At 42.3% G+C, this 16,932-nt stretch overlaps 1 protein-coding gene across 1 annotated transcript in view; it reads left to right on the top strand.

Annotated features, from left to right (window-relative positions):
* The first annotated feature begins 1,697 nt into the window (after positions 1–1,697).
* Positions 1,698–16,932, top strand: part of LOC132855483 (chromatin remodeling regulator CECR2) — a 37,627-nt gene continuing 22,392 nt past the window's right edge. The window contains exon 1 of the mRNA XM_060884448.1: positions 1,698–2,070. Within this exon, the coding sequence (XP_060740431.1) occupies positions 1,948–2,070 (123 nt within the window). The 5' untranslated portion in view covers positions 1,698–1,947. The remainder of the gene's footprint in view (positions 2,071–16,932) is intronic.

Raw genomic sequence — 16,932 nt, 5'->3', positions numbered from 1 at the left:
ACATCTGGGTTGTCTGGGTCACATGTTTAACATGGACAAGAATTTCAGCTCATAAAAATCGCACCAAACGAACATTTTGTTCAGTTCCAACAAAAACAGACTAGACTCATAATGTTACATAAAAATGACTACGTTTTGTCATATAGCACTTACACAGAGTCACTGTTTCCACCCCAACCCAGTTGGTCTTTTCCTATAACAGCACATCCTGTAGTGGTTTATATATATTTATATAACGTCATTGTGTAAGTGATTACACTTTTTTGGTAACCACAGACAGTCATCATAACATTTATAGGTGAGATTTACAATGCAAAAAACAATTAAAGTGAACTTGTTTACGTAGTCATCATATAGTCAACATATAGTCAACCAAAAATGATAAATTATTGGCACCCCTTATGAAAAGAGATCATATAATAGTGTATAATAGTTGTATTATAGTGTATAATAGTTGTGTTATAGTGTATAATAGTTGTATTATAGTGTATAATAGTGTATAATAATCGTGCTATAGTGTATAATAGCGTATAATAGTGTATAATAGTCGTTTTATAGTGTATAATAGTGTATACTAGTGTATACTAGTGTGTACTAGTGTATAATAGTGTATAATAGTCGTTTTATAATGTATAGTCGTGTTATAGTGTATAATAGTGTAGAATAGTGTATAATAGTCGTTATAGTGTAGAATAGTGTAGAATAGTCGTGTTATAGTGTGTAATAGTGTATAATAGTGTAGAATAGTCGTGTTATAGTGTATAATAGCGTATAATAGTGTATAATAGTCGTTCTATAGTGTATAATAGTGTATACTAGTGTGTACTAGTGTATAATAGTGTATAATAGTCGTTTTATAATGTATAGTCGTGTTATAGTGTATAATAGTCATTATAGTGTATAATAGTGTAGAAAAGTCGTGTTATAGTGTATAATAGTGTAGAATAGTCGTGTTATAGTGTGTAATAGTGTATAATAGTGTAGAATAGTCGTTTTATAGTGTATAATAGTCGTGTTATAGTGTATAATAGTGTAGAATAGTCGTGTTATAGTGTATAATAGTGTAGAATAGCGTATAATAGTCGTGTTATAGTGTATAATAGTCGTTTTATAGTGTATAATAGTGCATAGCCTTACCGACAGGTGGCGCTAATTCATATGATTAAAAGCTCATTCTAACGCTCTCATTACATGTCGTGGTTAATTCCTCATGTCTTATCTCTTGCTGTAACTGGAGTAAAGACTGATCTCGCTCTTTAAATATATTATAATTATAATCTGTTCTGTTTTAACTGTTTTTTAATTTTTTGTAAACGATGCTCAGTGATTATTCTGACTGATAGACGGCGAGGCATTTTGGTTAATATCATAAATAAATAAATAAATAAATAAATGCAGCTGTGTGGACGTCAATAAGACCCGATAAAACACGAGCGCGCTGTTCATCTGTTCTAATTCCACAAACCGTCACGCGCGCACCTCGACTCCGAACGGCTCGTGCGTTTCCCTTTAAAATCAGCTCGCGCCATCTGAACGCGCGGGCGGGTTCGACCTTAAACCAAAAAAAACGATTCCACGTTATTTAAGAGATTTCCTCTCGGCTGCGATCTTGCGTGTCACCAACGCGTCCGTTTTTATCACGTCGTAACGATTATTCGGTCGAAATCACATCCGTTCGACCTCGCGTACACTTTGTTTTGGTACGCGACCCCCCCGCGTGTGTGTTCACGATGGTACGTTCCAGCCCCCCATCTGTTCGCCTTGTTGTGAAATCGTGATTGAAGCAGATCCGAGTGCTGAAGTCCACCGGGTCGCGATGGCAACCGAGCAAGTGTTACTGTTCAGCTAAACAAAGTTCTATGGCACGACGAAACGACGCGTTATTACGGCTTGGGACGCACGACACTTAATGTGAGAGATACCGCGGTGTATTTTCGGAGTAAAAAGATGTCCCAGAGATTCTGTCGAGTTTCTGTGCAGGAGATCCAGTCTTGGTGGGAAGTCCCTGCCGTCGCACACTTCTGCTCACTCTTCAGGACGGCGTTCAACTTACCTGACTTTGAAATCGAGGTAAAATCTTTCTTAACAAATCTAAACTAAACAACTTCCATAAATCTCAAAGTTCTTTTTAAAACAGCCTGAAAGCGACCGGACTGTCGTAACGATTGTCTCGCGCGCACCTAAGCCTTAAACAAACCCTACGTTGCTCTATTTAGCTTTTTTCTGTCTCTAAACTCTTAAATCCGGGGTCGTGTTTACAATTCGTGCGTTTAAACGAGAAGTTAAGGTTCGGGGGGTACGTATGAGAGCAGAAGGTCCTTCCTTGGTGTCGTTTTTGTCACTTTATTTGTCGACAAAACAAAACCAAACCAAACTTAGCTTTAGCCTAACGAACATTCAAAGCAGTGACGTCACTGCTATTTGTTAAAGCCCTTGTTGTTGTTTGGTGCTTTAAAGTCTTATTGTTAAATGGAAAGTGTTTACAGGGTTTGAACTTCTTTTTTTGGTGCTTGTTTTTGTTTGTTTGTTTGTTTGTTTGTTTATCTGATCACATTCTTTTCAAACTAGATTTCAAACCTTATTCTTTCTGGATGATGACAATCACAATAATAATAATAATAATAATAACAATAATAATAATAATAATCACATTTATAAAGCTTTGTAGGTGCCAGGACACTTACGTGTTGTTTTAATAAAGTTGTTTGCTTTTAAATCTTTTTTTAAATATATATATATATATATATATATATATATATATATTTTTTTTCAGTCTTTAGCTTGTCGAGTCACTTCCCTTTTTTATTCTAACAGGTTTAAAGCCAAGTTCAGGATGAGTTTATTGTTAGTCATCAGCCAGGCTTTATTGTTCACGAGTCTTTTAGAGAGGACCGGGTGATTTCGGCCTAAATCTGACTCGTTTATAGGAAATTTTGCAATTTAAGCAAGTGCTAGGAGTTTTGTTATTTAGAAGTTTACACGTCTTGGATGCGTCGCTCGACCCCCTACTTTTATTCTTTCCTTCCTTTCCCACAACAGAGGTGTGAAACACACTTGGCATCTCTTTGTTGTTAAAAAGAGAGCATTGAATGAAGCTTTACACGTCACATGCCGATTCGTGTGTCAGGAACACTCCTTCAAGGACAAAGCAGACTGACGTTGTAGTTTGTAGTGTTTTGGTGATAAATTTTACAGCCAGAGCATCATCCTTTCTGTGTCGTGCGCTTTCGGGTCGGATGAAGATGTCGGGACTCGTCCTTGGCCAGCGATCACAAAACAATCCACACAATCCTGTCTTTCATTGGATCTTTGTGTTGGATCAAATCAGATAAGAGATAAGCGTACGTCTTGTTACAGCTAGTCTCTTGTTCGATCCTGGGTTGCTGTCTGTGTGGAGTTTCCTGAGTTCTCCCAGTGGTTGTGTGTTTTCCTCCAGGTTTTCACCATCTTCCCAAAACATTCTCGTATAGGGATTAGTGACTACATTTGACTCTAGGTGTGAATGAGTGTGTGTGCGATGTCATACTATGGTGGACCGGTGTAATTGACATACAGGTAACCATCATGTTTATATCGCTGGCTGCCATGACTTTTGTTATTCACGTATATTTTGTTAAAAACATGACTGCCCGAGCTGTAATTACGACGTCGTTGTGACATCCAGGCTCGTAAATATGACGTTTCTGACAGGCGGCAGAAGTGCTGACTAAAGGTGAATAGATAAAAAAAAAACCAAAAAGCAGGCTGCCAGAGCAGCGTGAAACAAGTATCTCATAGCACAATACATGGGTAAAGAAGCTGGGTTTAAAAACACACTGTTTCAGCAAACTTTGATCTCAGAGCCAAAATGGTTTAATTTGATTACATGCATCATCATTATCAAACAAACCAGACCAATGAGAAGGTTAAGAATGTTTCCTTGGCAACCTTTGGGATTGTTTCGGGATCAGAAACTAGTTGTGGTTTTGAGATGGGAACTGAAAAAGATACTAAAGAGAGATTCAGGGTGTTTTCTCAGAGTCAGGGCTTGTTTAATTCATCTTCGCTTCGGTTTACTTTGTTTCACGTTAGTAGAATCCTTCCTGAACCGTGACTCAAAAACAACTCTGGGTCTTGAGGAACGGATCTCTGAAGGCCTCCCAGACTAAAAAAAAATAGCATTTACACTTAATACTCTGCTTAATGCAAACAACGTCAGAGTTAGGGAAGTGATCTTGAAATATCTGTGGTGTTTTATAGGACGTGAATAAAGACTGTGAAGCAAAGATGTGAAACGTTGCTGAATTTTGGAGTTTATACAGAGATGTATAGTATGTAAAATGTGCAAGCGTTCCTGAACGTTGGCTCGCGTGTGCACTTTAACCGCACGTTATACCGTTCAAATTCCGATTGTCCTTTAAGTTTACAGTGAAGCAAATCGTCGCTGTCGGGCGGAAACCTCGTATGTCCAAATTTGGTCAATTTCATATTTTTTCACATATCGATGCTATTGGTCAGTCCCCACATGGGTCTGTAATTGTTTACAAGTTATTAACAAATCTAAAGTCTTGAAAATAGCTTGAGCGCAAATCTCATAACTCCATTGGACACTTCAACTGTCCACCTCTTCCTCACTCCGTGGGAGAGCTTCACGGCATATTTCTCCTCAAGAAGAGTCGCAACGAATCAACACGTCTTTCTGAGGTAAATGTCTTCAAAACACTGGGCTCAAAGAAAAAAAAATCTTGACCCCCGCTAGTTCTGGTGCTCGTCTGAGGACAGGAATTTAGCGCAAGACAATCCACTGCAACGCGGACTAAACCCTGTGCACTGCAGATAAGGTACGGCGTTTTTTTAATTTCCTGAAAAATAACGGTTTTGGAGATACGAGGATTCCGCCCGACAGCGACGAAGTATTTTTTTAACACAATGTTTACCTCATAATGACGGTCATTATTAGATATCGGTGTGTTATTCTTAAACAAACTCAATCTACGCATTTCTCTGGATCCTAAAGCACAAAATTTAAATAAAAAAAATTTTTTTGTCACAATCACAATTTATTTTGAGAATAGAATCATATAGAATAAAAATAGACCAAGAATAGAATTACTGTGAAAATAGAATTTAACTTCATGTAAAAGCAGTCGTGTGAAATTATGTACACGTTTTCCCCTCAATGTGAACAAACCGTAAAAAAAACAAGCGAAATATCTCGATATACGAAACTGCAAACAAGCATCGTTTTCCTTTCTTTATTTAACTAAAAACCCACCAGTTTGCAGCTAGTCGCTAATCCGCTTTAACGTTACAGTGTGAGATCTCCGGTGGTTGTTAACTCGCTCTCTGTCATCGGAAAAAAACGTCGTGTGACGTTCACGGAAAAACGTGTATTCTGTGGATTTTGTCTCAGTAACAATTGTAAGTCCTGATCACGCACCAACCGCTACCTAAATCCCGTCCAGCTGTCCTTCCTGTAACCTATCAGCTTAGTTCCTGTTGCGAGAAGTCTATTCTGAGCGCCTTGATTAAGATGTCAAGTGCAGGTCATTTATCGTCGTTAAGGGTCTTTTCATGTCACTGGACATAACGCCGGTAATCCCGCCATTGAATTAGGAGGTGCTGCCTGTTAATGAGGGCTGCAGCGTGCTTTATAGATAGTCCAGCTTATACATAACCAGTAAAAGGAAATAAGAAGTCTCTGAGGAGGCAGCGTTAAACCCTTTTTGATCTTGTGCCACGATTACAGGTTTTTCTGGAAAGGAAAGCTTGTTTAAGATACTAGTTGTACTGGTTTAAAGGAAGTGTAAACAAGCTTCATGGAAGTTGCGTATTTTTTTTTAAAGCGCAACATAAGGCTCGGTTTATCGATGGCAAGGGCAGCGGTGTGAAATGGGAAATGTGGCGTGTTACATAACCCTGTATTTTATTGCCTTTTGTAGTGTAGTTAGGTGGCGAACTGAAACTGTACTCCAAGGCTTTCAAGATTTCACATTCAGTGTCCTAGTGATGCAGTGTAGAAAGTTTAGATTTTGAATAATTTGCTTATTTTTTTAAGAAGCGAGTTCGGAGTGAGTCGTGCCACGAAATGTTGTTTTAATTTCTACACCTGTTTATTGTCTTTGATTTGAAACCTGGAACACACTTTGAAGCGTTTAGAAATAAAGGCATAACATACGAGCGAGTAGATTTTCATTGCATGGATTTGATGTGTTTGCTTATTTTGCTGTGTGTGTTTTCACTGCTGTGTGTGTTTTCGAACGCTCGGCTCTGCTGCTTAGTCGTGTTCTAGATTTAGTGTTGATTCTTTGAGCTGTGTGTGTGTGTGTGTGTGTGTGTGTGTGTATGTATGTGTGCGTTGTGTGATTAAACCATAGTTTTTGTGTGTGTGGTTTTACTCTTGAAAAATATCTGAAGTGTCTGTTAGAAGGCAGACAGAGCAGGACTTTGATTTCAGCACATACTGATAACCAGAGACTGCTTTAACAGACACAAAGCAGGATCCAGATATGAGCCACGTGTTTGATCAGCATCCAATGTCCTCACCCACTGTCCCCACCTATTGTCCTCACCTGCCTACTGTCCTTGCCCACCCAGCATCCTTGCCCACTGTCCTCACCCTCGGTCTTCACCCAATAGTCCCTATTGCAAAACTTTTTGCTTGAATATTGGACAGAAGTAAAAAGCATTTCACTGCATGTCGGACTCTGTATGTATGTGTATGTGACAAATAAAATTTGATTTGATTTGATCCTCACTCGCCCAGCGTCCTTACCCGCCGTCCTCACTCGCCCAGCGTCCTTACCCGCCGTCCTCACTCGGCCAGCGTCCTTTCCCGCCGTCCTCACTCGGCCAGCGTCCTTACCCGCCGTCCTCACTCGCCCAGCGTCCTTACCCGCCGTCCTCACTCGCCCAGCGTCCTTACCCGCCACCCTCACTCGCCCAGCGTCCTTACACGCCGCCCTCACCCGCCCAGCGTCCTTACACGCCACCCTCACTCGCCCAGCGTCCTTGCCCGCCGCCCTCACTCGCCCAGCGTCCTTGCCCGCCGCCCTCACCCGCCCAGTGTCCTTACCCGCCGTCCTCACCCGCCCAGCGTCCTTACCCGCTGAGCCTCTTTATACACTGTCCTTACCCTGTGTCCTTATCCACTCAACATCAAATGGGGAAATTACCATTTGTATGTAAAATAAATGGTTTCAGGGACATATGGCACCGTATAGCGTTTATATTTGGGGCTGAACATTATTTAAGGAATAAAATGTTTTGAGACATGCTGCTATAGTAAGGTAGTCAAATATGGGATATTGCACTGTATCCTGGTTCTTTGTTTAGTGTTTATTCCATTTACACCGTAGCAATTTGCCTACAGTAGTCATAATAAGTGAAAATTTACTCTTTATCCATTTATTGTAATGTAAAATTGTGGAACATTAGTCCCTATTGTCACTTACGTTACAGCAGCTATAAAATTTGTCACAGAGAAACCAGAAAGCCGTCCATCCTGAAAACATAACTGCTACAAAACACTGACACTGGAGACTCCTTCCCTCAACGGCAATCTCTTCACAGAATTCCCTGGAGGTTATATGGGCAGATTGGAGAATTCAGAAGTGCTCTGGAATAAACAAATCCTAGATTGGAAAATATATATATATATATTTTATTTTAACGATAATGTCTTCTAGGACGGTGTGATGAGTTAACGACCAATTCGCAGCTAGTTGCAAATTGGGTTTCAATGCGTGGTACGTGGCTTTGGTGGTTAAAAATATTCTTTCAGAGAAGCTTATAAATTGTGTTCTATATTTGAATAATTGCTCGACCTCGATAATAGGCTCTGAACTCCTGACTGAAAGGTCAAGAAAGGATATTCAGAAGAAATTTTCACCTTTCCTGGTACATTGTAAATGTCTTGTTGTTGGGGGATGTGGCGGTTAAGGTGCTTTAGACTACTCATCAGAAGCTTGTGAGATCAAGTCCCAGGCCCTTAAAGCGCAATTGCTCAGTTGTATAAAACGAGATAAAAACGTAAGTGGCTCTGGACGTGCCTCCTCAAGGACAGACGCGAAATTATCACTTTATTCTCGTCTAAATTTCGAAAAATACGAGGTAGCCACGTGGGTTGTTGTTGTTCTTTCACTGCTTCATGGTCGAGGTAGAGTAGATCCACGTGTAAGAGGATTCTGTGTGTGTGTGTGTGTGTTGATGGAGGAAGCTTGCTTGAATTTTGATTAACTGATACATCTGACCACTTCCTGATAGCGGTAACCTCCATAGACCAGACTTCAGGAAAAGACTGAGGTTTTATCTAAAATTCTAGATTGCAGAATAACTACTTCTATGAGCGAGCTATAGATTATGGAAGTCCAGGTATGTAAGAATAATCAGAATCTTTCACTTTTCCCAGACGTTAAAATAATCTGGTCTGCTTTTTTTTTGTTAATTCAGCGATTATTCTTTCAGCTTTTAGAAGATTACAAAGAAAGTCATTAATTGTTAGCTGGCTCATTTATAAACATAGCTAATGCAATGCAAGACCTTAATGCAAGATCATGGACATTTACGTTCAAGTGTTTTCCGGCGTTGAGCTCGAGATCGCTTCGTTCCAAGTCAGCTAATGTTCCTGTAACGTCATGTCCTGAAGCATTTCATTCCTCTCATACGACAGATAGCATTTTCAGTCATTGAAGAACAATAGCTCATACTGTATAAAAGTAAGAGTTTAAATTTAGGAGTACAGCATTGTATGAGTCGTTTTATACGAAAATGATCTCATTAAAATACTTATTTTTTTATTCTTATTTTCAACTTTTATTTCGGTTTCATATTGTCCAATTACACAATGCTTACGTAATCCGATCGGATCTATAACGTACACCTGAACGGAAGAACGGAAACGTGACGATTTGCTTCACACCGTTCTCGTCCGTGGCATAAGAAAGTCTTGCTCAGCAAAACAGACGATCGATACTCGCACTGTCGGAGCATTCGTGCACTGGAACTGGACTCGCTGTGTTTTCTAAACACAGTAATCCCGTTTCCTGGAGGCCCAATAAAATGGCTCCTGTCACATTGTTCCCTGGTTACACTTCACCGTCACTCTCCGCATCTCTGCTCGCGGGAGACAGTAGCTCGGCAGGAAGAGGCCCTGATCGCCCAGGCTATCTCCTCGCTCTTTGTCTGAGCTGAACACGCTTGATTTCCCAGCACTGTAGCTGTGAAACGAGCCCTAAAATCTCCCCCCCAGGACAGGGGCTCTCAGCTGTAAGGAGGGGAGACTTCAAAAACTGGGGGGAAAGGAAAAAAAAACTTCCCTGAAAAGACCTCGAATGCTCCAGAATACGGTAGCGTATCATACCGGACTGTACACACCCCCCTTGCCAGGAAGTTTACCCTGTTCTTTGGCACAATGGAGTTGGTTTTGTCGCCTGACATTTTCGTTATGTCTTAATCAGGGCCAGTGGTGTAAAGGGGCTAGCGGGGCTAAAACCCGCCCTCCCGTCTTTCAGGGATGTAAAAAGACACCAATGTTTTTAGACTTTGGTGGAACTCGAGCACAACAGGATGGTGTGAAGATGTGAGAAGCAAAGCTACGAGCCCACGCCCATGTGCCACGCCCACTTGATCCATGTTGACCTCTTGTCAAAATGAACCCGTCCTAATAAAATCACCATTCCATTTGGAGTTATCTTTGACTTCTTTGACGTCTAACCATTTTCCAAGCCTTTATTAGTCCATCATCATAATCATCTACCACGTTAATTACCTACACACCAGCGCACATCTGCGAACGAGATTAGGCGACGCGATTCCCTCAGCACACTCTTCAGACTTTCGCTTGTCAAGCTGTAGCTCATTTACGCCCGTCATTACTGACTTTTCTACCTGGATCTGTGGATAATTGAGGTCGCCTAAAGAGCCCTAATTATCACTTCTCTTTAGCGATCACATCGGTTATTGTGAAAGTGCTCATTAAAGACATTTGGTCATTCTGTGTCGAATCACAGGGGCACAGTGCACCACCTGTCAAGGAGCTCTGAGCCTCCTTACATCACATCACCATCACGCCAGAAATCCTAACAGCGAACAGGAACATGATCTCATTCCCTATAAAAATCCCACAATGCACCACAAAAAAAGCAGGGAGCAGCCATGCTCACTACGATCCCTTACTGTAAATGACGTCAGATTTGAAGCTGAAGTGTCTCCGATTAGGGAAAAAAATGCTTGTGTCGTATTTTTTGCCGGTAATCGAGTCTTCAGTGAGTCAGGGTCGTTAGCAGAGCCCATAGTTGGCGCACTAGCTACCTTCTAACTTTGTCAACACGTTGCATGCTAATCAAGTGGAAAACACGTTTGTTTGATTTACATTTTATGCGCCACACTTCGTATCGACTTTTTAACAAATTATCCGCACATGCTAACCGTACTAGCTACAAACACGCTCCTGAGACACCAGCGATCTCTGCTACTTCCTTTCCAAGCTTTGTTTGGCTTTCTGTTGCTCTCTCACTCTAATGCCCCTTTTCCACCGAGGCCGTTTGAGTGCTGGTTCGGAGCCTGATTTAGAATCAGTTCTTTTTTTTCGGCAGCCAAAGCACCGGCTCTGAACCAGGAAAAGTGGTTCTTAAGTAGCACCAAAACGTTGCTGGTTTAGACTTAAGAACCGCTTGCGTCAGGGGCTGTGGGCGGGGCTACTGTTAGCGCATTTGATAATGTACCTTAAGTATACTAATGTTTAATACACACTTACTTTACCGCAATATGATCTGTTATCAGCACACGATAGTAAGTAGCTACATGCTAAGGCTAACTTTTTTTCTGTGTTAATGATAAAATAACGTTATGTACTTTCTCGATTATAACCTCCGTTTATACAGATTACATGGAGCTGCACGTACACGTTGGATTCGCCGCATTTGGATGCCAATGTAGGTTCACAAAGCCATGAGCATTAACAGTAAAGCAACATCCGCCATTGTTGTTGTGTTTGTGTTCGCCAGTGGAACCAACTTTGAACCAGCACCAGCGCTAGCTTCTTTTTGGTGGAAAAGGGGCATAAGAGAAAAAACACAAACAGCCGTTTTTGACCGGGTGTCAGTTTTCCATACGGGTTTTCTCATCCACTATAAACATTTATCCCGAGGTTTAAACCTTACCTTTATTTTGGTATCATGTTCTACATCATTTGCAAGATTCAGTACAAGTAAGAACGCGAACTGGACTGTCGCACGTTTAACACCTTAAAAACATCCAGCTCTCGTTTTTGATCGTCTTTGCAAACCTGATGTCGGAAGACGTTTATAAGACGCTATCAGATACGTTCATCTAGGTCATTTTTTTTTTCTCCTGACTGTCTGGAGAGCACCCTTTATTGCCCCGTGCTCTCGTGAACAGTGTGTCAGGAGTGTTAGCGTGTGTGTGTGTGTGTGTGTACGTGTGGGTGGGTGTGTGGGTGTGCTTTCTGCATGTGCTGAATAGGCCCTCATTCACGATGCTTCTCACACACTGCTGCTGCTCCAGCTCTGTCCCTGTTGGCATCACCATGACTAAGTCACAGATGGTGGCTCTTTCTTTCTTTGCCTTTCTCCCCCTGGAGGGTGGAGGTGCTCCTGCCTGGGTGCTGCAGTTCATCTGGGCCTTCTTTTCTTCCAGCCTCTCCACGGCCTGATTGTAATAAGAGATTTTGTCTGTAGTCTGGCAGAGCAGCAGTTTTGTGTGTGTGTGTGTGTGTGTGTGTGTGTGTGTGTGTGTGTGTGTGAAGCAGGTGGATTGAGCTGAAAGTAAAGGGTCTGTGTCTCCAGTTTCTTTCTTACTCGAATTGCTTACATTATATTTTCATTCGAAAACAAGACAAGACGTCACGCAAACGTCTTATCTTTCGCTGGAAGTACACGACGATCTGAATTATTATCTGTTACTTCCGGAATGCTTTCAGTGAAATTTCACGGGAACGTCTGACTGTCTTTTACATCGCGGCGTAGTGAGATTGTAGTTTTGTTTAATAATAAGCATGCACAGCGACCAGGAAGAGAACGGTTACATTTTCTTCTAAAGTTTTCCAAACGACAGAAAAATGTTCTCGCTATTATCGAGTTGAATCCAGACGACGCCGGAACCATCCGAGGCCAGGGGTTCATCTGACCGCGCTATCAGGATGGGATCGGTGTCGTACTTGCTCTCACAACAATCAAAGCAACTCAAGCCAATCATCAGTATCTGACAACTCGCGTATGTGGAAGAAGGAGACTGTATTGTTTCATAGCTGCCTCGTGATGCCGTGACTTCCTGTACTGGATGAAGCAAGACACCTTCAACTCCTTTCTTGCTGACTGTTTGTGTGATCACAAGGCATTGAACGAGAAAATCAGATGAGCCAAGTTTCCTGTGCTCAGACACGAGTTGTTCTGTTGAATCGGTTTACTTCGTCGTTCTTATTCTATTCGGATGTTCAGCAAAACAGAAACAAGCTAGTTTCAGTTTTCGCTTACATTTCAGCAAAGGTTGTTCCCTCGCTTGCATCCGCTTGTCACTAATGTCACTAATACCCCTTTTCCACCGAGGCAATTTGAGTGCTGGTTCGGAGCCTAATTTAGAACCAATTCTTTCTTTTTTGACAGCCAAAGCATCGGCTCTGGACCAGGAAAAGTGGTTCTTAAGTAGCACCAAAACGTTGCTGGTCTAGACTTAAGAACCACTTGCGTCAGGGGCTGTGGGCGGGGCTACTGTTAGCGCATTTGATAATATACCAATGTTTAATACACTTTTAGTTTACCGCAATATGATCTGCTATCAGCACACATGATAGTAGGTAGCTACATGCTAAGGCTAACTTTTTTCTGTGTTGATAAAATAATGTTATGTACTTTCTCCATTACAACCTCTGTTTATACAGATTACATGGAGCTGCACGTACATGTTGGATTCTCCGTGTTTGGGTGTTAATGTAGGTTCACAAAGCCATGAGCATTAACAGTAAAGCAACATCCGCCATTGTTGATGTGTTTGTGTTTGCCGCTGCTGCGCTAACGTTGCTGTGTAACGTGACATGTATACAGTGACGTCAGACTCGGCTCTCTAGCCGACGGAAAGGCAAACCGGTTCTTAGAAGGTTCGCCAGTGGAACCAACTTTGAACCAGCACCAGCACTAGCTCTGAACCAGCACCCGGTTCTTTTTGGTGGAAAAGGGGTATAGGTGAGGAACAGGTAAACACAAAGCACTGATACCGGACACTCCTTCCGTATATCTTACACAAATATCTGCTGACACGAAGCCGTGTCAAGAAAACACATTTTAATAGATTACAATAAAGAAACAAGGAAACACGTCCTTGTGTACGAGCTGTTATTAAAGTTACCGTAACTGGAGCGCATTATTATCACGTTACAGCGTTCTGACAAATCAGATTTGAGAATTCGACCGCACCGCTGTATAAATTTCTGCACATGTCCGGATGCCTCTTTTGCTTAGTCGCACCACCTCTATCAAATGAGCCACATGTAAAAACAGATCTTTTTCAGTGTAAAGAAAACACACTCGCTTGATCTCGACTCACGAAGATATAATACCTTTACACTCGTTTACAGCCGTACAGAGTTGCATTGTAATTATTCACTCCCCTCCCCCAGGCGTGATTGACAGGTGAGGGAGGCAGTACATGCATCAGATGGCTTCACATGGGGAGTTGGTCATGGGTGTGTGTGTGTGTGTGTTGGGGGGTGGGGCACACACTCCTTAGGGTTTGTTTCAGCCGCCTCTATTGTTTCCTCTCCCTATGGCTCCCTGTCTCTGTCTCCAGCAAACACACAACATGCTCTCCAGGAGTTTGCAGAACAGGGAGTGAAACTGGAGATGGAGTCATGGTTTAGTTTACTGATATCGGTTTTGTGCTAATCTGCTGTTTGGGGGCTTTGGTAACTGTGATGCAGGAACATGCCGGGTTCGAGATAGACGAGAAGCCTTGCACGTCGTCATGGGCTGCACCTTGGGCTTCTCTTAGACAGCTGAATGTGATAAAGGGGGTTGTGTGTGTGTGTGTGTGTAGTGGTGGGGGTAAGCAGCAAGTGTGTTACCCCACAGACCCTTAAGTGTTTAGCTGTTGGGTGTTGGGAAGCCTGAGCTCAGTGCAGTACGTGACACAAACATAGATGTGGGGAGGGGTGTGTGTGTGTCTGCATGTGTGTGTGTGTGTTGGGCCTGTTGTATTGATGTACTTGATGTCTATGTGCTTTGAGAAGCTGATTGAGTAAGACTGGAACAAAAGCTCAGCAAGAGACACTCATCTGCTCTTGGGAACAGTTGTTTGGAGAGACGCAGACTCACAGGGTGCGATTCCTCTGATGACATGTTAGCCAAACAAATTCTTTTATTTAAGTTACAGTTAAAAAAAAACATTTTATGTTTACTTTTAAACAGCTTGTATGAACAGTTACTCACTGTACGCTGTAGCGGAAAGACTTAGAGGAACACATCCTAGCTAAGTCTCCTTACTTTAAAGGAAAAGTATTCATTACTATTTGTTTACTTTGTTTAAGATAAACCTCCGTAGTCGATCCGCCAGACCGCGTTTCGATGTCCGACGCCTCCGCCATAAAATTCACCAAGCACATCTGTAGCCTGAGACCTAATTACTTTTGTAAAAGATATGGGGAAAGGACACCCAGACACATGGCTATGTCTGCTTCATATGCTTAGAAAGGAAGTGGATACGTGTGGCACTTTTTCCTGTGTTGACAATTAACTCCTGTTGAAGCTAATGATCCTCACTGAAAAGTTCTGAGCTGCGATTTCAACCTCAGGAAGTGTCGGCCCACCCAGCCTTGACATTGACTCAGGTCTTTTTTTTTTTTTCTCTCTCTAATTATATCAGAGCCTTTACGCTGCGTTCAGATGAACCTTTCCAACCTCCGACTAGAAGAACCAAAGAAATCACTGCCTCGGTCAGAATTCCTACTTAAATGTTGGAAAGGGTTCCTCAACCCAGAGTTTAGGAGATCAAGATGGCTTGACTTTGCTTCAATTTTCACAATACTAAGGTCACGACTTTTAATTCCCGTCGTATACGCTGAAGAAAACACCCACTTGAAATCTCTATTCGTCTATCTCTAATCTCTATCAGTTCCTTTACAAATCCAAATTAAGCCCAAGTAGCGACTGTGTACCAGTCAGAATTTAGAACACTTCAGTGGACTTTTACTCAAGTTATTTGGTTCCTACAACAGGCAGTATACGACGTGATCATGTGACCGTCTCACGATCAAAGGCAAAGTGTGTTTTTTATACAGAGATCACATGGACCACGCAACTTCATTGTAATTACTACAGTTACGACCACAAAGGTGGGTCGGGAAATGTTATCCCATCCGTGGATAGTCTTTTTGGAAGTAAGCGAAATCTCAGTATTTTGTTGTATTCTGGCCTGTGGTTGTGTTTGTGCCGTACTTGTTTCAAAGTGTAACCCCGACGTGCCGAGATCTATTACTAAGTATAGATATTTCCTCCTCCTCTGCACACAAAATCCGGCATGGCAAAAGACTTGGCTGTGGAGGTTGTTTGTTCGGAAGGAGGGGGAAGTTTTGCCAAGGGAGACAAGTCTTTACATGGTGGAGATGTCCCCACCCATCCCCCGTATTCCTCTTAAGTAGCAACGGCTGTTAACTGCACCCCGCCATCTGTAGTAGGCCTCTGGTGTGCATCAAGAACTGATACCAGGAACGTTTTGCTTTCGGCTGGCCTTCGAGGCCTCAAGGACTGCTGACACAAGCCAAGCAAAAATGCCTGATCAACTGTTTTTCAAGGCAGGTTGAGCACTCTGGGGTCATTTCGTGTTTAGGGGTCATTCGCCTGCAGCAGATGAAGCTGTCGGCTTGGAGTCGCTCGCTGTCACAGACCGTAAAACCGAGTCAGCTTCTGTGGTTTGTAATGTAATGTTTCGATTTCTTACCAGGACCCTGAAGCTTAAAGATGATGATTATAAGCTTAAGTCATTTAGGTGACATAATACTATAATGATTTTGGGTTGGATCAGATGCCTGTAAGTCCACAGTGAAGCTCAGAGAATTGGAATCACTTAGATGAGATTAAACTGTCGTTGTCCGTAGTTCAAGTACATAGCCGATTAAAAAAAATCAGGTACGTGTTAGCCGAACATCCCATTCCAGATTTCCCAGATAAGCTCCACTCTTCTGGGAAGGCTTTCCAATAGGTTTTGGAACATGGCTGTTGGGATGTGGAGATTTCTTTCAGATACAAGAGCATTAGTGAGAGAAGGCACTGACGTGGTGTCGAGTTGATCTGCCGCACAGTATCGCAGTTCATCCCGAAGATGTTCAGCAGAATAGAGCCAGACTCAGGGTTCTGTGCCGGGCACTCGACTTCTTCCACTTCAACTTTAACCTCCACACCGTTTCTTCATGGAGCTTACTTTGTGCACAGGGCATCGTCATGCTGGAACAGGTTTGGGCCTCCAGTGAAGGGAATTTGTAATGCTACAGCATGCAGACATTCTATAGCATCGTGTCAGCCGTGTAGTAGATGTGAATAAACATAAATCGACAGACATCGAGGAAAATACACGGTTCATATGGGGCTCGAACTGTAGGTAGGCATGGATCCAATCTAATATTCTGTATCGGTATCGGAAGAAATGCTGGGGAAAAAAACGAACAATCGTCAGAAGCATTTCTGCTTCTTGGGGACATTTGCTGCTTGACTGCCAAACTCAGCTTAAATCATTTGTCTAACAACATTTTGGGTAAATAAACCATCATTAGGGAGCTTTTATGGCTTTCTTGGCATTGATGCTTACTTTGGACTCTGAAGCAGCCATGTTTCCTGGCAGCCTAAATGGCAGAACTCCAGGTCTGATCTGAAACCACCTGTGTCTTGGACAGGTGTTTGGTCTTAGTCCATGATGTGGATTGTTGTGCGGCACCGGAATAAAAAGTTG

The sequence above is a fragment of the Tachysurus vachellii genome, chromosome 13 (genome assembly GCF_030014155.1).
Source record: "Tachysurus vachellii isolate PV-2020 chromosome 13, HZAU_Pvac_v1, whole genome shotgun sequence".
Taxonomy (NCBI): domain Eukaryota; kingdom Metazoa; phylum Chordata; class Actinopteri; order Siluriformes; family Bagridae; genus Tachysurus; species Tachysurus vachellii.
This window is presented reverse-complemented; position numbering and strand designations above follow the sequence as displayed.